Below are 24,562 nucleotides of genomic sequence, written 5' to 3' on the forward strand. Positions count from 1 at the left end.
TGAACAGGAATAAACTATATTTTTGGAGTTGGTGTGCAATAATGCTAAAACAAAAGAATTATACAGTATATCTGACACAATATTGAAGAAATATGGATCTGTTTCATAATTTTATGCTTATGATAATGCCCTGCTAAGCTACAAATATGTAAATACTGTATTTTCTTGCTTAATATAGTAAATCCAATAGAATCATCAAGTTCTCATTCTCCTTTGTCATTTTATAAATCTTTATCAGATAATTCAATAATGAAAGTATATGCCCAAACCTGCAGATCATATGCAGTATGGTCTATTTCAACCAGAATTCTCCTCAAATTTCATCTTTAGTAAAATGAAATTGAGAATATCTTCAAAATTAATAAAATGGTGTAATGTGAATTGAAACTAGAACTCAGTGTCTACAGAGTATGCATTATTTTGGCATGTAGTTCTCATTCGTAAGAGTAACTAAGTTGAGCATATCCAAAAGTCACCTGTGGCAACCTCATAGTGATGAAGTAATATCTAGCTAGTCTTCATTCCCTCAAAGTTCCAGTTAGACTGCTCTATTAAAGAATCAATGAAAACAAGTAACAAACCAAAACAGGTTCAACAAAAGAGCACCGTCCTATTAGGAGATCACAATAACATGGACTATAGATGAGGGGGTCACTATGATCAAAATGATGCCAAAATTCTGACCAAACCCAAGATGTTATGCTACATGGACCCAGGCCATGGTCTAAACCTAAACAACTTTGGGACAGAAACATGATTTAAAAAAAACCCCAAAATTAGAGCTGTACTAAATGGTGATACAGACTAATTCTAAAACATTGGTGACATGCTACATTGTATTGCTACTTGAACTTTCAAAACAATGCTTGTCCATGTCAGGTTTGGGCATTATCCTGCTAAGACAGAGAGCATTATATTTACTCAAAAGCCCAGATTTCAATGTCTTGGATAAAGAAATCTTCCCTCTTAGAAAGTGTATGATTCCCAAATGTTTTACAAGAATGGCTTCTTCCATGGTAGAGATCTCCGTCAAGCCAAAGAGCAAATTCTCCCCTGCAATACGTTAAAAAAAAAAAAAAAAGAAAAAAGTTATTAAACAACAATCTTTTAGTACTTGTGCCCTGATTTGTAAAATGATTATATGGTAGCAAAAGAGCTCAGTTTGCAAAGGCTTTTAAAATGGATAAAGATGTGATGCTGAAATTCTTTATCAAGCAGAAAGACCAAGAAAAGATAAAGGTCTATCACAAAACAAAATGTGTATATGAACTGTTGAATGTAAAATGAATCTACTTTTAAAATTTTACCCAAATCACAATTAAAAAAAAAAAAAAAAAAACATAGTAAGGTCTAATTTATCTAACAGAATATATAACCTGGGCGAAAAACAGGGCTAAGAGAGGAATTGTTTTCTACCATATGGAGAACTTTTTCTACCTAACAAAAGCAGGAAGGGGGCAAAGATTAACAATTAACACAATGCTCAGGTGCAGTAAGCCTTGGAGATGCTCTATATTTACCTAAGATACCAAACCAATGGGAGCTCTGGTGACATAGTGCCTAAGGCATTTGACTGCTAACCAGGAGGCTGGCCCAAACCCACCAGCCACTCCTTGGAAGGAAGGTTGGGCAATCTACTTCTGTACTGATACAACCTTCGAAACCCAAGGAGGGAGGGGTCACTATGAGTCGGATCCAATTCGAGGGCAGTGAGTTTGGTGTTTTTGGTATCAAACCAATAGAGGTGAGCCAGGGTTGAGGAGATTTTAAAAAAATATAGGTAGTTACGTTCCAGTAAAAAAAAAGAAAAACAGTCTGAGATCAAGAAGACATATTGGTGGATTCACCCGGTCAGTATCTATGTGAAACTACATTAAGAGGTTTAACCCTTTCTGGGATGCAAGTTGTCAATTCTTTAAAAAGAAGAAGAAGAAGAAAAAAGATTAACTAATCTCTCAAGACTGACACAACTCTAAAATTTGAAGATATAACCAGGCGGGCAACTGTGGTGTAGTAAATTACTTAGTGTGGCTTTTCTACCCATAAGTCTTTGTAAACTCCAAGGTGGGATTTTCTCTGAGCAACTGAGGAGCTCCTGATTGCTGAAGGTGTCCACCTGGAGTATTTCTGTTGGGAGTGGCACAAAACAATGTTCTGGGAGGTGCCCACTCTCTCTCAGGTGCTTAGAGTTCTGATGCTATGATTAGCTTGTTTGACCACCCTGCCGGCTCAAAAGGAGGCCTCATAGAGGCAGAACTCTCTCTGACTGCTGGTTGAGGAAGATGCGCCCCTGAAAGAGACATGGGCTCCTGAGACACGCGTTGCTGGGAAAGAGACGCAAGAGACACGCATCGCTGAGTGAGACACCGAGGGACCAGTACTGCTGGGAAAGAGCCTGTGAGAGACTGTTGGCCAAAGGACGGTGGGCTGGGAGAGAGACTGAGCGTTCTTCCTGAACTTGAATTGTAGCCTGGTGCTTCCCTAATAAACCCCATAATCTGTGAGCTCTGTGTGGCCACTGCAGCGAATTATCGAACCCAGGAGAGAGGTGGTGGGTGCTTTGGGAGGAATGGTTGGTGAAAGGGCTGGAGGGAGGCAGCATGTCTGGCCTTGTAGGAATAGGCTGTGGGTTACTGCTGGTAATCCTGTCTTCCTCTTGTGGGATTGGAGGAGGTCAGAACATGTGGCCTCCTTGTCGTTTTTGTAGCAACAGAAGTCACATGGCATCTTAAAAGTACACTGTCTTGTGTGGAAGACAACTGTCCTACATATGATTTAATTTTTTTTTTTTAATTCTACCTTGGAACAAAATAAAGGAGTGATTTATTTATTCTCTGTGACCAATAAATCACTCCAGACCAACCGCAGCAGCAGATATCTAGTTACCACATACTAGCTGCATATCTAGTTCTAGGCATAGAGATGTACTTCTGTTTAAACAGATAAAGGTGGCTAAGCCATGCAGGCTAGTTCTGAAAAGCTGATACTTTACAAAAAAAAGTAAATAAATAAAATACTGATGGTCATCTATAGTAACTAAAGACATCAATCATGCAGTGTCATTCAAGAGGTGAGCCAACACTATAGAAAATAATAAACTATAATGGGATAACCAGCAATGAAGTTTTAATTAAAGACCTTCTCTACAAATGAAAACACAACTTTGCTAAGATATGAGATAATCTGAAATGACGCCAGTGTAGAGTCTCTGAGTTGGTTAAGCAGAAAAGCACTATAAAGACAGTCCCTAAAATACCCTTCCTTCCCCCTGAGGAAGCCATAATTTTTTAAGGTTCAACTTGAAATTCACGTTTGACTGATTTATTTCTTCAACTTCAAATGTGCATCTATCCTGGGTCAGATAATGTCACACACTGGAGAACACACAAAATAAATTAGAAACTATTTGAAAGAATAAGTTCACTATCTTACGGCAATAGACCTTTAATCAACCTACCCTTAATGAAAGAGCTAAATCAATGTGTCTTTTAAAGTGGGGGCAGAATCACTAAGCTAATGAAAAGGGTAGAAAAAAAAGATTAGATATTTAGTTGTAATTGTAAATGATAATATCTAACAACTACCTTAAAACTGACCCCAAGTTTCTTATAAGTAGTAGTATTAATTCTGCAATAAGCTTCATTACCAAATAGGAATGGGAACCTGAAACTTCTGAACCTGAATGGATGCTTTCAGAGTTTATGAACTCTAAGCAACATTTGGCTTGTGTATTCGATTTAGGGACAGGGTGCATGGTTTTGTTAAGCATTTATAGTTGGGGTTTGTGACCTCCAAATATTAAGAAAATATTTTCAGGGATTAAAGACCTGTCCCCAGGTGAAACACACAAAAAAATACATTTTTATATAAGCATTGCTTTCAAGGATGACTTATATAGCTGAGAACATAATGGGTAAGGGAATGGAGGAAATAAGAGTCTCCCAAATCCTTAATTAATGTCACGTAACTTGGGAAGTGCCTAATGGCATCACAGGCAGAAGACCCTAGGTAAAACTCCTTCCATGGTCCCAGGTCCCAGAAGGGAAAAGATGACAGATGTAAAGAAATAAGTAATGGTGGCTATCATCTATTGAGTATCTATTATGCAGTGGATTATATATACTAGGGTTTGCATAGTTTATATCTCAATGAATTTCTCATGACTGCCAGTGGGTTCAATCTTCAATTTATAGCTGAGGAAAGTTTAGACATATTAGGGGATTTGTACCACATGTAACATATATTGAAGCTGGAATCTGAACCAGGTCTCTTTGGTTCCAAAGCTTGTATTCAGTCTACCACATCATGATTTGTATTTCTTTAGGACTTCTGCTCAGAATCTAGAATATTAAGTTCCTGTAGCTCCTGTTTTCTAAACTGTAATCTCGTCTTCAAAGACAGGAAATTTGTCTTAATGACCCAGTGGCCATTTAAGTTGGTGAGATCATATTATACAATCAAAATCCACTTCCATCAGACATCCAATGACATGTTTTATATGATTTTCAAAGACTGAGACACCCTTATTAGCTTGAAATTATAAGACCTTTGCTTGTAAGACCTACCGATGGAGCTAACTGAATCATATGTAAGACTACCATTTGCAGGAAAGCTGAATGACCACCCTCCAACAACAACAAAAAGATGTTAACTGGACTACATAAAAATTTTATGCTGAGCCCAACAACTAAAATAACATGGTTTTTAAATTGTTTGGTTTGTCCTTCAGAGAAGGCTACAGTAACCATGGGTATTTTTTAGTCACTGAAGTCCTATCATCCAGAGATCTAGCTACAGAGTAGTTTTAAAGGAATTTATTAGAATCACTCAGGATGATGAATATTCTCGAAGGTTAACATGAATCTGTGACCTGAATGAATTATTATTATACATCTTCAACTACAAATAATTTGGACTACAAATAATATGAAAAGCCAGGTAAATATTTAGAATACTTTTAGAATATTTTATGTCTGATCCTGAAGGAGAGAGAGATGATGTTAATGTTTGCCAAGTGCTATGTGAGAAGTCCAGGGTAAGAGGCAGGACAAGCTACCTCCCAGCACTGTAAAGCCCGGAGAAAGCCTGGCAGTCACAATCACAGACAGTCTTGGTAGGAAAGCAAGAGCTCTAAAATATCAATCAAAATAGTCTCTAGGGTAAAATGACATGAAAACAATTGGGACTTTCCTAAGCACTGGTAGAAATAACATACCAAAATTGTTAATTAAAATTTGAGAGTTCAGAATGTATCAATATATTTTCCTTTCAAATACCAAGGAATCACTGTACTCTAAAGAAAAAGGTAATCTTTAGTCAAAAAGAAATAAAATTAAACAACATTTTAACAGTCTACCAATAGTTTCAAATACTGCATTTGAGCACCTTCTTGCAAATATATATTGTCTTATTAAGAACAAATTAGGATTCCAATGACAAAACTTCCCAAAGATAACAGATTTTTATAAATAATCCAAATGCAGTAGGTTTCTTGAAAAATCTCACAGTAAAATGTTCAAGAGACTTACCCTCCACCACCAAAAGCTAGTGAATCCATGTCTCCTTTGATAAAAAACATATTATCTCCTGTCCACTTAAAGACCTACACAAACGAAAAAAAGCTTTAAATAACAAATTTTTTTTAGTAGAGAAAGGGATCTGTCTATCTATCCATCCATCCATCTAATACATGTAGATGAAAATTGTTACTATACATAGTTTTCCAAGTCTAAATAGTTAACAAGCCTACATTGACAGCAGGAACAAAGCAGCCTGGGACAGAAAATTCTGGGGCTTGGGGTTCCAGTGTTCGTATAACAAAATTTGAAAGCACATAATTTACTATAATATATCCTGAATTATAATTCCTCAAATCTTATTTTCTCCATAAATACTTGTCTTTTCTCAATCTCTAGTTGCCAAAGTTGTTGGTTAATGGGAAAAATTGAAGACAGCAAAGAATGAGGTTTAAAAAATGATATAAAAGCCATTAACTTTTATTTTTAACATTAAACATATAAATGTACATTAATTTGATAATATTTTGATAAAAAAACAAGGTCTTTTCTTTGGGTATGGATTATCATCCTTAAACATGCATTATGAGCATAGTTTAGATAATTATGATTTTTCACTTTCAATTTCTTTCAGGAGAAGTGAAAAAGAGACTTGAGAAATCGGATGGCAAAACCTTTTAGATGTTAGTATTCGTAAGTATTTTTTTCTGATCTTTTATAGGTATTTTACCAAGTGAAATAAGTAACCATTTTTAGGAACTCACTTTCATAAAGTTTTTCATTTAAATAAAATTCCTTTTAACATTCATATTTTCATAATTAAAAGATATTTAATATCAGGTGGAAATAGTATAAACAGGTTTGGGAACAAGCACAACTGCATCTGAGATCTCTAACAAGGAGTGGGTATTAATGCATAGCTTATCTAGCTGTAGGCATCACTTGTCAGGCTTTATCGAGGGACTAGAGAGAATAGTCAATCTGCTTAACCAGTTAAGCACAAGTTTGTTTAGATATCCTCTACTTGAGGATTCCTGCTCTTGGCTGAAAATCTGTATGTGATTATTCAGGCTGGACCACCGGCAATTACAAAGGCTTCACCTTGCACATCTCAGGGGAAAAGCTGCCCTCCCCACACACTTGCTGCATAGACAATGCATTGCACTTTCTGAAGGGAACTGCAGTCAATGACTCAGGCCTCCCTTGGTAGCTGCAGGCCTGGATGGCCACACTCTCACTCACATCTGCATTCCTAGCCCAACCTCCTTCATTCAGAGTCCTAAGCAGAGATCTTTCACAGGTACATCTACTGAAACCTTCTTATCAGGGAAAGGGGGGAAAACCTTGAAGATCTTTCCCACTCTAAGGAAGAACTCAGCAAGCACTTTTCTACTCCTACTTCTTTGTTCCCTGCCCCGCCCCCACACCCAATATAACTGAAACCAAACCAAGAAGACCAAACTCACTGCTGTCCAGTCAGTGCCGACTCATAGAGACCCCTCCTTGGGTTTCTGAGGCAATATCACTACGGAAGTAGATTGCCCAACCTTCCTTCCGAGGAGTGGCTGGTGGATTATGCACTGCAAGCCTCTGGTTAGCAGTCACATGCCTTAGGCACTAGGCTACCAGAACCTTTTATTCAGGGCTTCCTTGTCTCCACTGATCCCTTTGACCCTGGTAAAGTGGCTTCTTTTCATGGGGGAACATGGAAGAGAGTCTTGCTTACAATATCACAGTGAATGATTAAAGGCTTGACTCTGACTTTCATTTTGGCTTGTCTCAATCACCTCCTTTTAAACCTGGCAGCTCAGCTCAGCTCACCTCCTGACACTACTGTGTTACCAAATTCTCCAATTTTATTCATTACAGAAATTGTCCCTAAATACCATTTTTTAAATCAACTTTGTTGATTCCTTTTCTTATGATTAAAATACAATTTATTCTCTTTGGGAAGGTTTGACATGCTGAACCTCCTTGTACCTGAGATACTAGTATTGGCCTCAATGTCTTAAGCAGTCACACATTCACTAAAATTCATTTTTGACCTTACTGGCATTAGAATGCATTTGATTTAAGTTAGCTAAGCCACAGTTAAGATAACCACACTAAGGAAAAAAAAAATCAGTTATTCACATTTGACTGAAATCTAAATAATTCATTTTTAAGCTTTCAGGACTTACATTATTAAACTTTAAACTAAACCAAATTCACTGCCATCAAATTGTTTCACAGCGAGCTGCATTGGGTTTCCAAGAATATAAGTCTTTATGGAAGTAGATTGGCCCATTTTTCTTCTACAGAGTGGCTGGTGGGTTTGAACCACTGACCTTCTGGTAAGCAGCCAGCTACCTTATCCACTATGCCACCAGAGCCCCTTCATTAACTTTAGTCCTTAAAAATTTCTAGGAAGTTCACAATGATAATTTATAAATAGAATAGAAATGATAATGTATATATTCTTTACTAAGCTCCTGATCTGTGTCTGGTACCTTGACAACTCTTGTCTATAAATTATATTATCATTTAATTTTCAAACAATCCTGTTACATTTTATGATCTTGCAGTGGTTATGGCATTTGGCTACTAACCAAAAGGCCAGCAGTTTGAACCCATGGTTCTCCACGGGAGAAAGATGAGGCAAGTCTGCTTCCATAAATATTTCCAGCTTTGGAAACCCCCCTATGGGGTAGTTCTACTCTGTCCCATAGGGTCACTAGGAGTTGGAATTGACTTGATGGCAGTGTTTTTTTTTTTTAACTCCATCTACTGGAAAACTGAAGCTCAAAATGGTCAAAGAAAGCCTAAATTATCAGTAAAAGGCAAAGATGGGAGTAAAATGAAATGTGCATGTTGCCACAGTGAATGTTTTTTTCATTATGCCAGCTCTTTGTAAACATAATATTAGAATTATTGTCCTTACTTCAAACTCTGGACAGAATGTAAAAACAAAGGTCTCTCCAGTACCATAGAAGCCATCACTCACTTTCAATGGCTCAGATGCTAATGCACCAAAAACCTAAGAATAAAAAAAAAAGCATGTTAAATGACATGAACATTAATTTGTTTCACTAAACATTATCCCATCATACCTTTCTAAATAAAATACAAAAAAAGGTATCTGATATAGTGCTCTAAGGAGTTCTGTTAGCACAGTGCCTAAGGCATTTGACTACTAACCAGAATGTTGGTGGTTCAATCCCACTAGTGCTCTGCGGAAGGAAGATGGGGCAATCTACTTCCTTAAAGATTTGTTGTTGTTGTTAAGTGCCATCAAGTCAGACCTGACTCATAATGACCCCTCCTTGGGTTTTTGAGGCAGTAACACTATGGAAGTAGATTGCCCAACCTTCCTTCCGAAGAGTGGCTGGTGGATTTGAACCACCAGCCTTCTGGTTAGTAGTCAAGTGCCTTAGGCAATACACTATCAGAGCCCCGCCCCTTAAAGATTTACTGCCTCATAAACCCAACAGGGGTCACTATGAGTCGAAATCAACTTGATGGCAGTGAGTTTGGTTTGGTTTGATACAAACTATCTACTTGTATTTTAAAAAAATTCATATCCTGCTGCTTTTCTTTCCCACAGAGGTTTTGAGGATGCTTGTAGAAAATACATGTACAACAGAAAGTGAGAACCAAGTGACTTGTATTCAAAAAGAGAATACAAGTATAACAATCATAAGTCTTTTACATATACGCATATGTGTATATATATGCAGGCTACTGAGCTTACCAGAAGCCAAAGACAAAAGGGAAACATTATCAGTTGCTATATAGTGCACATTACTATTTGTCAAGTACAAAGCACATTAGTTTGTCAATGAGGAAAAATGAACTTTTTTTTTGTACTTTGAAATCAGAAAAATGCTTATTGCTAAGAATTAAACACACAATCTTAAAAATGGTTAATGAATTTTAGGAGGACTTATAAACACATTGTACATACAACAAGAATAACATGTTGTTGTGGGAACATAGCACTTAGGGAAGCAAAAACGTTTCAGCATAGTCTGTTATAAAAAGGTTATTATTATTATTATTTTCCATTATTAGACAGTGAACTCCAAGCAGGCAGGTCTTGGGTCTGAACTGCTTGTCCTTGTAACCTCATGGCCTTGCACGGTATAAGGTACACAGCAGACGCCATAACAGGAGAATGTCTGACTATGTACATGAATGACTGTACGTACATTTCAGTGCTCTGGGGCTGTTTCCACAACATACAATGTGAGTGCTTATGTTTTACAGATGACCTGTACAGTCATTGCCTCTTCTGACATTTTATTTTATAGCCTTAATTTTAAAAGAGATCTTCTTATGGAATGATTATTTTATATTTACATAGAAAAATACACAAAACATAAATGTACACCTTAATTTGGAATTATCAAAGTCACATTTAACCTTCATTCCAACCAAGAAACAAAGCATGAGCAGCACTCCAAAAGCTCTCCTCACTCTTCCTCTTCGTTACATTCCCACCTCCCCAAGGAAGCTAGTAACCTGACACCACCATAAGGTTTGCTTAACTGGCTCATGAAAGTTACTCTTAATTGTCTGGGTTTTAACTTAATATGATGTTTATGACACATACATGGCAAGTAGAAGCAGGTCAACCAGTTGGTCATTCATTATCACTATTGCAAATACTTTTATGGGGTATATTACCTTGGGTGATGAACTTTTACTCATTTTTAAAACAGGAATAATAATAGTACCAATCTCATGGGGCTTTGACAATTAAATAAGACAGTGCCTATAAAGTGGTTAGCCCTGCAGTATAACAAGCACCCTAAAGGTATTAGTTGTGGTCATGTTTTTGTTTGTTTGTTTGATGCAGTTCTAGTCTATCCTATAGGGATGCTATGAGTCACAACTGACTTGATGGCAGTGGGTTTTTTTCAGTTTTGTTTTGTTTACTCTCTAATTCCGGTAAACCTGAACTTGCTATTTCAAGGACAAACCAAAGTTTCTCTCTTTTTTCTTTCTGTTCTTACCACAAGACTATCTTCAACTATGAAAACTTTACCCATGCTTCTAGACTCTATCAATTTCTACCTTTTCCATGAAGCTCATAGGTATTTCCCCTAAATAGAAATTTCACTTTTTCTGGCCTCTTATTATACTTAACATATTTTGGTCAGCATTAGAGATATTGGTAAACCTTCTTTTCTACCAGACCATAATCTCCTTTAAGGCAAGAACTCTTAATTATTCATGCTCATATCTATCTTTTGTAGCACTCAGTTCTGCCTTGTATTTTAAAAATATTCAACAATTATCTGTTATAAACTTAATAATATCAATAATGAAAATTATTTTTCTATAGTGGATACCCTAAAAGTTATGCTACTCTAATCTCTTAAAAGATAAGGTGTCTGTGAAGTTAATTTTTATACCTGGCCATCACTGTCTTTAATCACCATCAGCACTGGGGTGTCCAAACCTGACATTGTTCGGTATAGGGTCTTCAAGCTTGTACCATGCTTCCCAGTACCATAAACGAGAGTCCATGGATAGCCAATTGTTCTTGGTGGAAGATGTTTGGTCAGCTTTGAAAAACAAAATAGTAACACTGACTTGATATCTATTCTGGGCTGAATTGTCCCCCAAAAAATATGTGTTCAAATCTTAATCACTGTTTCTGCAAATACGATCCTGCTTGAAAATAGGTTTTTTCATTTGTTACGTGGTAATCTGTGAGTCCTGTGTGGCCAATGTAGCGAACTACTGAACCCAGCAGAGAGGCAGTGGGTGTCGCGGGAGGAACGGTTGTTGTCAAGGTTAGTAGAGGGTTGAAGGGTGGCAGCATGTCTGGCCTCATTAAGAACAGGCCTTGTCTTCCTCTTGTGTAGTCAGAAGTTGCTACCTCCTTGCCCCTTTGGCAGATGTCATATCAGAATAGGGTAAGTCTTAAACATAATCACTTCTGAGTTATGAGAGTGTGGAAAGGAAAAGACACAGCAACACAGGGTGGGGGGAGAGACAGGGACTTTGAAAGGAATGCCAAGCACTGCTGGCAGCTACTAGATGCTGAAATAGACAAAGAAGGACATCCCGGTAAAGCCATACCCTACGTTTGGACTTGTAGCCTCCAGAACTGTGAGAAAATACATTTCTGTTCTTTAAAGCCACCCACTTGTGGTGTCTTTTATTACAGCAACACCAGGTAACTAAGACAGTAATAGCCTATTGCCGATATGTAGGGTGTGAATGTCAAATGGAATTTAATGGTACTTATCACATGTAGGCTATCAGAGAAAAACAACAGTAGAAATTCTTTATTTTTCTGATATGTTGAGAGTTTCAAAGGTAACTCTGCATTTCTCAGCATGAAATATTAATTGTCACCAGGAATGGAAAATATCGTGGTGAACAAGATACAGATTAGAACAAAGACAAGAAACATGGATCACTTATGGCTTGTGCCCTCTGCCTTTAACTGATAAAAATACTAAATAGTTACACTTTGATTATTAAAATACCTTTCAAATAATGGGCTCTTAAGTCAGACTATCAGAGTTAGCAATCAAGTGTCTATATTACAGCTGTGTGACCTTAAATTACTCAACCTTTGTCTGAGTTTCTTCACTTATAAAATGTACTCAACAGTAAAATCCAAGTTCTAGAGCTGCTGTGATAATTAAATGAGATAATCAACATACAGCAAGTGACTAACATACAGCAAAAAATATTGGTTATTCATTCACCTAAATTGCATTTTGCCTACTTTTTCTTCATGGAAGAGTAAGAGTTACAATAATAACCTTGTTTCTTCAGTTTTAAAAATAACTGAAAAGTGGCTGTTTTATTATCATGGGCACATATTCAAATATACGTATATGTGGACATTTCATACCTTTTCAATTTGATCTGGCAATAAGAGTTCACTGGGATCACTTAGATTTGGTCGAAATGAATCAGTCTCCAGGTCTGCTTTTACTGGAGTGACCTGCTTTGAATTTATGTCTTCCCTTGTAGTAATCTAAAAAAGGAAACAGTGGAAGTGTATTAATATAAATTTGACATGCTTTAAAATTTTTCAGCCTTTTCGGAGATATGAAACTTTACACTTCAGAAAAGGTGACTAAAACTTTAATTCAAGATTTTATAAGATAAAAGCTGCTCCATCAAATAATGATGATGAATCTAATGTAGAAAAAGATTATTTTTAATTTTAAGCAGCCATTTTTTTCTCATCCACTTCATGGAGGAAGAACTGGTAACGAATGATGAATTCTTACATTTCTGGGTAAGAGGAGATAGATACATGCAAACTTTAAATTTAACATTTTGAAAAGCAAAAGTAAGCCAGCTAAATTGCTTTTAATTCACGTGCTTTAAAATATGTAAACTTATTTTTCTCATAGACAACACAAAATTTGCAAAAAATAATTAAAATTTCCTGGGTGTTAAAAATGAATTTAAACAGTAGTAGAACAAAGACTGTATTTGCTTTTAAATATATCTTTATATATAAAACAAAAACAAACCAGTTGCTATCAAGTTTATTTCAACTCATAATGACCCTGTAGGACAAAGTAGAACTGCCCTATAGGGTTTCCAAGGCTGTAATCTTTATGCCAATAGACTGCCATTATCTTTTCCCTGTGGAGCCACTAGTGGGTTTGAACTGGCAACCCTTTGGCTAGCAGCTGAGTGCTTAACCACTGCACCATAAAGGCCACTGTGTGTGTGTATTTGCTTATTTAAAAAGCTACCATTATATTTAAAAATGCTTTCAGTTTTACTTGTTAAATGTTGAAATTATTCTAGTTGGACCAAACAAAAAACATTTTAAAGTTAATTTATTCACAAATAATTTTTTTAAAATTCTATTAATTTATAGTATTAAAAAGAATATATGCTTTTGCTTTATGAAAATTATCTCACTGGTATTCTTAAAATGATAAAAATATCGATTGACTCAATATAACGAATTCTTTTATAATCTGTACTGTTGGTGATTACTTTCTAATATTAATTTTACTTAAGTACATAAAATGTAATAATAGTAGAAAATAAAAGACATGAAACATAACTATTATTGATAAAGGTTTTAACATGGAAAATACACAGAATTTTATTGGAGCAGATAACTAAAATGTGGCAATTCTTGGTGACCATGATTCCATACAGGAATGAAATCTTGTTAAATTATTTTGTTCCTTAAAGAGATTTCTCACCAAACCTGAACAGCATATATTTTCAACCAGTACATGTTCTAGAGCTGTATTGTTTTCTGATGAGAAGTGAATAAGCATAATAATACTCATCTGCATTCTTTCACATCATCATAATGTTTTACCCTTATTTTGATGATGTGAAAGTTTAAAAATAAATCCAAGGCAGCATTAGAAGCATTGAAAGAAAGAAAATTATTTAGCAGATTTAGCAAAGCCATAAAAACACATCTTATTGAGAAGAGGAAACACACACAACTAATAATGCACAAAACTGAAAAATAAGTTCAGTTGTATCATTTTCTGTTCAATTTTATCTCTCTGTCATTTCTAAAAATCACAAAGATTATTTCATGGAGTTTAAAATAATTTATCTAGTTCTGGTACCTAACCTATACTCTAGAGTCTATACTATTCCAAAATATTTCTAATACCAACCAGGAATGCTTCAAGAAAAATAAAAACAACTTTTCCCACTAAGATATCAGATGTGGAACTGACATACTGAAGTAGGCTTAAAGAAGAATGAATACTTAATTCTTGCTACACAAGGAAAATAAACGCATCACTCCAACAAACACATAGTACTGAAGATAGTCATAAAGTAACAGAAAATTCCTCTGAATATTTTTCAAATGAAAGGATAATCCTATATCTCTTCATGAAATACTGTACTCTTTAATATAAAAAGGAATTTTCTGGTGGATTATTTTAGTGCTGCAGTGGAAATAAATCTCTCAAATATGAGATTTGCCCTGACAAAGGACACTAAAAACAGGGAGTGTTCAATCTCTGGAGGGGTTTAAACTACTGAAGGGGGCACCTGGAGTCGTCTGCAGAGTGTGCGCAGTTCTTCAGTATTTAGAGCATCGATCCTGCGGTGATACTCAGCCACTGACACTACCTGAATATGGAGACAGGAAGACAATAATTCCACTGATAGTTGAAGAGAAATTGACTCCCCCCTAAAAACAAAAACAAAACAAAACAAAACACCAGCAAAACAAACAAAAGACCCAAAAAATAAAACCCAATGGAGAATCTTGAAAGGGGGAAGAGAACTGTAAAGAAAGCAAAAATGTTATCACTATTATGATTTCATATATATTACATATATATGTTTGGTGGGCTCCATGAGTTCAAATGATAATCATACTCATGGCAGACCATAAAGGAAAATTAGGATGTCTTCCCCAACTCCATGCTGAAAATCTCAAAAGATTTATATACCAAACAAGAGTGAAATCATATGATTGAATTTAACCACTACATGCAACTAGTTAAGAATATAGGAAGATTTATTTCACATAGTCTGAATTTAGGAAATAGAATTTTAGGTATTCAAAAAGACAATGCTAAATAAAATATAACATGCTATAACAGCAAAGATAATATCTAAAATCAAAATGTTTTTGCAATTTAGAAAGAAAGTGGTAGTTTCAACTCTCCTCTCCAAATCAGCTTAGTTCAAACATTATATCCTAATGGCCATATTGGAAGAATTTCTTCTAGGCAAAGGTGACAAATATACCCATGCCATATGAATTGTATCAGGAAAAATAAGAGAGGGGAGCAAGAAAAAGATAAGAAGTAAATTTTAAAACCTAAAGCAACAAGAAAAATGAACACTAGGAAACAGAAAAATAAATTTTCAAAACCATGTCTAATCAACAATACCAGGTCAGGCATGTCTAGTTCAGACATTTTTAAATGCCTTTTTCTAGTTCCTGTCTCTCTTCTATGTTATTTCTTTGTGGCTTATTACTTTAGCTTATTTATTTATTTTTGCCACTAAAACTTACCTACTTTACTACATTCTACTTTCCAAAGGGAATTCTGTATCTTCTATAATTGCCTAGATCAGTCTCTTGCATAATGCTGAATGTGCAAGGAATATATGACAAACATAGTATATAAACACTGCTACAAAAAAACACACAAAAATAAGACAAGTTTCCTTAGGCTGATGAAACAAGTACAGCTTTTTAAAGATCACATCATGATTTCTGAAACATTTACCACAAATATGGAACCATGGTGTGCTATAACTACATGCTGATTCTCCTGAGCTATGACTAATTCCTCTTGTGATCAATGTTAGAAGCGGCATGTGTAGAAGCTATGACCACAAGTGCAATCAAATACCTGGCCCAGATAGAGTTTAGACATCTAACATGGGCTTTAAAAGTCTAGTAGAATAAACTATATGGCTACCAGTAAACACCAAGGTGAGTATGAAAAGCTAGGCAAATCTGTCAAAGCTATGAAAGATACGAGAATAGGAAAAAGGGGAGGAAGAGTTAAAAAAAAAGGAGAACAGAGCTTTATTGTGACCATAATTATTACATTGACTTTTGCAAAGCAACAATATATACAAAGATAGCTGACTCTATACTTGCAAAGAAACCCAAGATGGTTAAGATCTCTAGCTCTGGGAGATGAGATGGACTTGGGTTTAGCCCCTCTTCAATATATTTCTTCATAAAACAATGGGAATAACAACAGTATTTATCAGATAGGGTTTTTGTATAGATTAAAGTGAGGAAAAACATATAAAGGACTGAGTATATGGTGCCTGTTGTTGTGTGCCATCGAGTTGACTCTTACTCATAGTGACCCTATAAAAACCAGTTGGAATTGCCCCATAAAGTTTCCTGGGCTGCTGTGTTTACAGGAGCGTATCACCAGGTCTTTTCTCCCACCAAGCCAATGGTGAGCTTGAACCATCAATCTTTAACTTAGCAGCCGAACACTTAATCATTGAAATACCAGGGCTCCTTGAACCGTGCTTAGCACATAGTAAATGAAAGCTACCATTATTAATATTATTTTTAAATGATAGTGGCTAAAGAGCCTCTTTTTATTTTTGGTTTTAAAATTTATTTCAATTTTAAGGGTTCAATTATTTTATATACTTTGACTATTCTGAAATTAATTTTAAATTTCAGTATTGGATACTAACAATAATAAAGACCTTTCGATTAAGAACCACAGACTTTTCATACAGATGGAAATAAAAATTAGGTATTAAAAATCATGGCCTCACTTTTCTATGGCCAGCCAATAAGAATTCTCTAGAAAATATTTAAATGGCTAGTTATAATTGTCAGTTTTTTCCTAAGGCTTTCAGTCTGAAGAAGTGTCTCCTTGATATAGCCAAGAATTTTCAAGTCTGAGAGGATTTACTTACTTCTCTGCATTCCTTCTATCCCCAAAGCTAACAATGATCGTACACCTATTTCTTAAGGTTTCTTCTTTTAATATATTAAACATTTATGTCCAAGACAGAAGCAATATTAAATTATGCTCACAAAAGGGTTCAGAGTTATAACCTAATTGTGTCAGCATCACTGAGACTAGGTGTCATTAATGAGAGAAAAATGAACTGTCATTTTAAATCTAAGCTTATATCATTTGGTAAAGTCATAGTTTCTCTAATGTCACAATTTTACTTTTTTTCATTTGTAAAAAAAAAAAACAGCAACAAAAAAAACCCAACAACAACTACTCTTTTCTGGGTCTTATATACTCACTACTTTCTCAACTCTAAATATTCACTTATGCCCAGATGAGTTAAAAGAACTACACAAAGCTGTCAAAAAGATACTCTGTGAATACACAGAGCAAAAGCATTTGAAATACTTCACTTCCTCTTCTCAAAATAAAAGGGTAAAAAGAGATGTTGATTCCTAGTATGTATGACTGAACTGGAATTAGTCTTAAATTAATTTTTGACTGCATGATAAATCACATGCTATGTACAGATTTTATTACTTTACCTAAAAGATTAAATCTAAGGAGAAAATGGACACACTTCTACAAAATATGCCACATCACATTCCTGATTATGAAAGGCATACAGCTGAGGAAAGCAAGACCTTCCAAATTAAAGTGTATTAAATCAAAAACACATTGGAACAATTAGTCCAAAGGACTAATGGACCACAGGAACCTCAGCCTCCACAGCCGTGAGATCAGAAGAACTATATAGTACCTAGCTACAACCACCACCACTGCTGACAGCCCTGCAAGGGATCACATTAGAAGGTCCTGGATAAAGTGGGAGAAAAATATGGGAAAAAACTCAAAATCAAAAATAATACCAAGCTCACTGATCAAATCACAGAGACCATGGGCCCTAGTCACCCTTCAAGCCTGGAACTGACCTCACTCCCCATGGCTCAACTTTCAGCCAAACAATAGACAGACAGTTCTATAGGAGGTACACCAAGGAGGTACACACTCCTCAGAACAATCAACCATTTGAGATTTTTTGGGAAAAAAAAGGTAGCATTTGCCCAGGGACAGAGTTCAGAAGGCAAGTAGGGATAGGAAAAAAGAACAAATGGAAACAGGACACACAGGGAAGAAATGGGAAGAGAGATGTTATATTGTGGGGGCTGCAATCAATAGCATTAAACGAAATGTGTATGAATTGCTGAATGGAAAACTGATTTGGTCTGTACACCTCCACCCAACTCACAATAAAAAGTGTCTATACATACATAAACAAAATATAACAAATCCACTGCCATTGAGTCAGTTATGACTCATAGAGACCCCCAATGAATTTCTTTTTTTTTTTTTTTAGTGGTTTTCCAAGGCTGTAAATTTTTATGGAAGTAGATTGCCCAATCTTCCTCCCATGGAGCTGCTGGTGGGTTTCCTTATCCACTACGCCAAAACTCCTTATATACATACATACATACATATGTATATGAATTCTCTGGCTAAAGAAACCATGAAGGGATAAAGAGGTCTGCATTTACCATTAAGTCCAATCTAAAGTAACTAAGTACTAAAACCAACCTTCTATAGAATTTAGTGCCATTCTCTAGTCTCTACAGTATTCCACAAAGGACTCTCACAGATAAAGTCTATTCCTGAGCATTTATTTGTACAACGTTGTTGTTGTTGTTATGTGCCGTCAAGTCGGACCTGATTCATAGCAACCCCTCCTTGGGTTTCCAAGGTGGTATCGCTATGGAAATAGATTGCCCAACCTGCCTTCCAAGGAGTGGCTGGTGGGTTTGAACCGCCAGCCTTCTGGTTAGCAGGCTATGCTACCAGGGTAGGATTAAATCCACCTATCTCTTCTTGTACAAAAGAACTCATACTTAATTCTTAAAGGACTAACAACTACAACAACAAAAGCAGGAAGTAGAGAAAATTTATAGTTGCTGTCAATTACATGAATAAGAACACGCTCATCTCATAGGCATAGAGGTCAATACCTTGCCCTAAGAGTTCTTCCAAAATGTTGCAGTGTTTCCTCAGAGATTATTCCACAAACCAACCAAAACTTTCACTCCTCCAAGTCCTTTACAGGGTACCAAAGTCTTGCAGGTATTTGTGAATGTGGCAGTTAATTTTTTTTATTCTTTAACTTTTTATTGTGATTTAGGTGAGATTTACAGAGCAAATTCATTTTCCATCCAACAGTTCATACACATTTTGTTTCACAGTATGACTGCAATCCCAACAATGTAACAGCTTTCTTCCCAGTTCCTCCCTGTGGTTATTTTTCCCTTGGGTCCTTCTTTCCTATGCATTCCTTCCCTCTGAGCTTTCTCCATGTGAAAATGCTGCCTTTCTGATCTATGCTAAGGAATGCACATGGTATAATTGCTCACTTTGTAGACTTGTCTACTAGTTGGCTGAACATCACAGGAGTGAGTTCAATTCCAGGCCAGAAGTGTGACTAGAGTTCACAGTCCAAGGGGTTTACCAGTCTCTATCAGACCAGTATGTCTGGTCATTTTTATGAGTCTGAGTTTTGTTTCACATTTCTCTTCCACTCTATCCAGGATCTCCAGAATGTGGCATTTTTATTTCATCTTATCAAAAGGCATAAGAAGCAGAGAGAAAAATGTCATCAAATCAATGCCATTTGATCAAAGCTGGACTCTGAAGAACAACACAGTATTGGGATTGGATATGCAGTTAACTTAACCTTGACATGCTGAAAGTGAAGAACACGTGAAGCAATTACTGATGAAGAACAAAGACTATACTTTTCACTGTGGATTACAATTCAACATAAAGAAAACAAAAATCCTCACAATTGGACAAATAAGCAACATCATGATAAACGGAGAAAATATTGAAGCTGTCAAGAATTTCATTTAACTAGGATCCACAATAAACATCCATGAAAGCAGCAGTCGAGAAAATCAAAGGACATATTGCCTTAGACAAATCTCTTTATGTGTTTAAAAGCAAAGATGTTAACTTAACATCTTTGTGCCTGACCCAAGTCACGGTTATTTCCAATTGCTTCACATGCATGTGAAACCTGGAAAATAAATAAGGAAGATCAGAGAAGAATTGATGTATCTGAATTACGGTGTTGGTGAAGAATACTGACTATACTGTGGACTGCCAGAAGAACAATCTGTTTTAGAAGAAATTCAGCCAGAAGCAATTAGAAGCAAGGTCGGCAAGATTTCTACTCCTGTATTTTGGACATGCTATCAGGAGGGCTATGTTTCTGAAGAAGGGTATCATGCTTGGTAGAGGATCAGCAAAAAAGATGACCCTCAACGAGATGGACTGACAGTGGCTCCAACAATGGGTTCAAACACAGCAATGATTGTGAGGATGGCGCAGGACCAGGAAGCATTTCATTCGTTGTGGGTAGGCTTACTATGAGTCAAAACTAACTGGATGGCAACTAACAACAACAATAATTGGTATCCAAAAATACGCTAATAAAGAAGGAAATGCAAATTTGAAGCTGTTGTTGTTAAACAAAAAGGACATACAACAGCATGCTTGAAATCACCTGGCCTTATGTTCTACTACATTTCATCATATTCAACAGTCTTTATTACAAAATGAGAACTCTATTATTTTAAATCTTTGCTCCATATTACAGTCGTTAAAAACTACTCCTTTCAACATAACATTTCAAGGAACTGTAACAAAAGAGATATAAAAGGAGAAAATAGAAAATCAAACATTAGTTCAACAGAAAGTAGATCTAATAGGGAAAAAAAATCTCACAGCGACCCCTCCTTGGGTTTCTGAGGCAGTATCTCTATAGAAGTAGATTGCCCCATCTTCCTTCTGAGGAATGGCTGGTGGGTTTGAACCGCCAGCCTTCTGGTTAGCAGTCAAGTGCCTTAGGCACTATGCTGCCAGAGCTCCTAGAAAAGACATTAGCAAGGTTTCAATTTGAACAAATCTCCTATATTTCAAATTGCTTCTTAATTAAGTACTTTTGCAGACAATTCTCAGATTTTTCATGAGAAAGAAGATATATTTCTTCACTGTTCTTTTAGTAAATTAAAAAGAAAAAATCCTGCAACTACTCAAAATCATTCAATTCTAATATGTGTATATCATATTAGATTTCTGGAACAATAAATAAAAGTAAAGATAGTCTCATAAAAAAGAGATAATCTCATTTTGTACATAGTATATCATGAGAAAAGAATACTTACTTACATAATTTTGAAATCTTTAGTATTCTGCTATTGTCTGCTGCTATAGTCTACAGACAAGTAATATACTTTTGAAGCAAAATAAATGTAAGGTCACTTCTGAATATTTTATTCTTTTGAATTCATTTGTTCTTTGACTATAAATATATATATTGAAGTTAATGGGATTTTATAAAACTGATTTCATATGTAAAACTTCATAAATAAAAAGGATAATATTATAAGACTATTTTATTAAATATTCGATAGGATTTCAAATTACTGATTTTTTTCATTGATAAAAATTTATTCTATCACTATTTTTATACCTGATTTTGACATTTGAAAAAGCATCTATTATGTCCCACAATTAAAAAAAGAAAGGAGTGGAAAACTGAGCTGGGAGCTATCAATGGATTTAAAGGTGGTTTACTCCGAGGACAAACGTCAATAGCAGTGCTGTAATGCTGAGACTAAGCTTTGGACCAGCAGAGTTTGGGTGCTAAACTTGAATTTCTTGAATTAAGTTAGGGACCCACAAAACAGGATTAAATTGTCCCAGATACATAACACAATCTGGCTCCCAGAAGAAATAAATAAATCCCCTCAGAGAGAAAAGACCCTCAACAATTCAATTAAGATTCTCATGGATTAAGATTAAGCAAATATGAGCTCATAATCAAAGATAACCAAATACACAAATAACCTATCATATGTAGGATTAAGCTAAAACCCTGAACTAAATTTAGATACTGGAATCACCAGATATATAAACTATAGTAAGATGCTAAAATAAATAAATAAATAAAGATGGAATTCTGAAAGTCAACAAGCAGTAAGAGATTTTAAAAATAAATGAGAAGGTTTGAAAAGGAAGCAAATAGAACTTTTACAGAAATAATATAAATAATGAACTGCAACAAAAAAAATTCACAAGTAAAAAGCAGCTAGACATAGACAAATGAATTAGTAAACTAGAAGACAAAGCTGAAATTACTCACAATGCATCACTGAGAGCAAGGAAATGAAAAGTAAAAAAGAGGTTAGACATTGAGAATGATGAAATATACTATAATCAGAGATCCAGAAAAAAGAGAAAATGGAGAGAATATATTTAAAGAGATAACACCTGTGGATTTTCTAGGTCTAATGAAAGGCAAGAATCCACAGATTCAAACAGCATATTATAGGCCAACAAGAAATACATGCTTAACACACCACTGCAGTAAAGCTTAGACAAAAAGAAGCCCTAGGAGAATCATTTTCTATTTTCAATTTTAAAGGAAAAGAGCCCTGCCTCAGCCAAAATCTTACAGAGAAGTCCAAAATATAAGCAGATTTGCTATGCTATTAAGCCTCATCTTCTCAAGCCTTTCCACTGTCCTACAACCCCCCTAGGACATCTACTCTCACCCTACAGAAACTGCTAAAAACCTGGACCCAAACTTGTCTGCATATCAAAACACCTCACACTAGAGGCACCTCGAAAGAAAGGCCTGGCAATCTACTTCTAAAAAATCAGCCATGTACTCGTTGGCCACAGCCAGCCACCCAGAGGGAGCAAGTAGTTGGACCTGTGGGCTCCAGACCATAGTCTCAGGGGATGTCAAGCTCAACTGGGATAACATATTACCAAAAACATTGTTCTACCTCCTACTTTGTTGAGTAGTGACTGGGATCTTAAAAAAAAAGCTTGCAAGCAGCCATCTAGATGCAACAATGGGTATCTCCTTGTCCAGAGCAAAGAAGAATGAAGAAAACCAAACACACATGGAAACAATTAGTCCAAGTGACTGGTACATCATGCAGTGCTCAGCCTATACAACTATGAGACCAGAAGAACTACTAGATGGTGGCCTGCTACCATTGTCAACCACTTGGAGGGAAATCTCTGCAGGAGATCCTGGATAGAGTGGGAGAACAATGTGAAATAAAACTCAAAATCATTAAAAAAAAAAAAAAAAAAAAGTGTGCTTTCTAGCCAAACAAAAGACAGGCATATGAATTGAACATTTCCCTGAGGTAGATAACACTCCTTGGAGAAAACAATCATGGGAGAAAGAAGGGCTGCTTATGCACAGGGAGACAGCTCAGGGGGCAGGAGTATATAGAGGGATGGACACTGGGAAGAGGTAACTATGGGGAGGAAGTGGGAGGGGAGCTGTTGCATTGTGGTAAACACTGGTCAATGTCATAAGACAAAGTGTATGTGAACTGCTGTATGGAAAGGGAATTTGCTCTGTAAATCTTCACCGAAATCACAATAAAAAAAAAAAAAAAGACTATGTTTGCTGGTCTGATAAAGCCTGATGGGACCACTGAGACTATGGCCCCTAGTGGCCCTATAGGTATGGAACTGAACCTACTCCTGTGGCTTCCGGCCAAACAAAAGACGGGCATATGAGCTGAACACTTACATTAGGTAGATACACTCCTTGAAAAGTTCAATCATGGGAGAATAGAAGGGCTGTGTATGTACAGGGAGACAGCTCCTGGGGTAGGTTGCATGGGAGGGAAGGACACAGGGAAGAGGTAACTATGGGGAGAAAGTGGGAAGAGAGCTGTTGCATTGTGGGAAATTGTAGTCAATGTCATGAGACAAAATATATGTGAGCTGTTGTATGGAAAGTGAATTTGCTCTGTAAACTTCCCCAAATCACAATAAAAATTGAAAAAAAATCAGCCATATAAAAACCCTATTGAGTATAGTTCTACTCTGACACAAATGGAGCTGCCCTGAGTCAAAACTGACTTGACAGCAATTAGATTTTTTACTATATGTGTGTGTGTATATATATATGTGTATATTTATAAATATTTATATGTATATATGAAACACCAGCTCTGACTCTTACTGGTTATGCTATGGTTCATGTATACCTCTGTTTCTTCATTTGTAACATGGAGATGAAAATAGTATTACTTCAAAGGTTGTGAGGATTAAATAGTCTAACTCATGTTAAGTGCTTAGAACAATACCTACTACACTGTACTAGTAGTGGTAATCATTTTTATCATTATAATTATTATCTTGCACTAAGGTCATTAGAAAGATTTTTACATTTAAATTAGCCCTTCTTAAAATTCTACCAATAGATTAATTCATCATAGGAGCTTTTTAGCTGTATTTTCATATATGACAGACAAAAAATCAAAAACACATTTATCACCTTTCCATTTATTAAGGGAAAAAAAAAAACACCTCACTCCCTTCAAGTCAGATCCAACTCATAGCAACCCTTCCTTGGGTTTCCGAGGTGGTATCACTATGGAAGTACACTGTCCAATCCTCTTTCTGAGGAGTAGCTGGTGAGTTTGAACCACCAGCCTTCTGGTTAGCAGTCAAATGCTTTAGGCACTACGCTACAAGAGCTCCTTTTCCACCATATATGAGGGTCTAAAAACTGTGACTAAATTAGTGAACTATTGGTTGAGATTGAAA

General features: G+C 35.9%; 1 protein-coding gene across 1 annotated transcript in view; it reads right to left on the bottom strand.

Annotated features, from left to right (window-relative positions):
- Nucleotides 1-917: 917 nt before the first annotated feature.
- Nucleotides 918-24,562, bottom strand: part of OXR1 (oxidation resistance 1) — a 106,205-nt gene continuing 82,560 nt past the window's right edge. Inside the window, exons 10-15 of the mRNA XM_042783642.1 lie at nt 14,520-14,600; nt 12,373-12,498; nt 10,913-11,065; nt 8,437-8,532; nt 5,529-5,602; nt 918-1,053 (exon numbers count right to left, since the gene is read on the bottom strand). Of these exons, the coding sequence (XP_042639576.1) occupies nt 918-1,053; nt 5,529-5,602; nt 8,437-8,532; nt 10,913-11,065; nt 12,373-12,498; nt 14,520-14,600 (666 nt within the window). The remainder of the gene's footprint in view (nt 1,054-5,528; nt 5,603-8,436; nt 8,533-10,912; nt 11,066-12,372; nt 12,499-14,519; nt 14,601-24,562) is intronic.

Source organism: Orycteropus afer, unplaced genomic scaffold, assembly GCF_000298275.1.
Source record: "Orycteropus afer afer isolate SDZICR_OR568_19922 unplaced genomic scaffold, OryAfe1.0 scaffold00021, whole genome shotgun sequence".
Lineage (NCBI taxonomy): Eukaryota > Metazoa > Chordata > Mammalia > Tubulidentata > Orycteropodidae > Orycteropus > Orycteropus afer.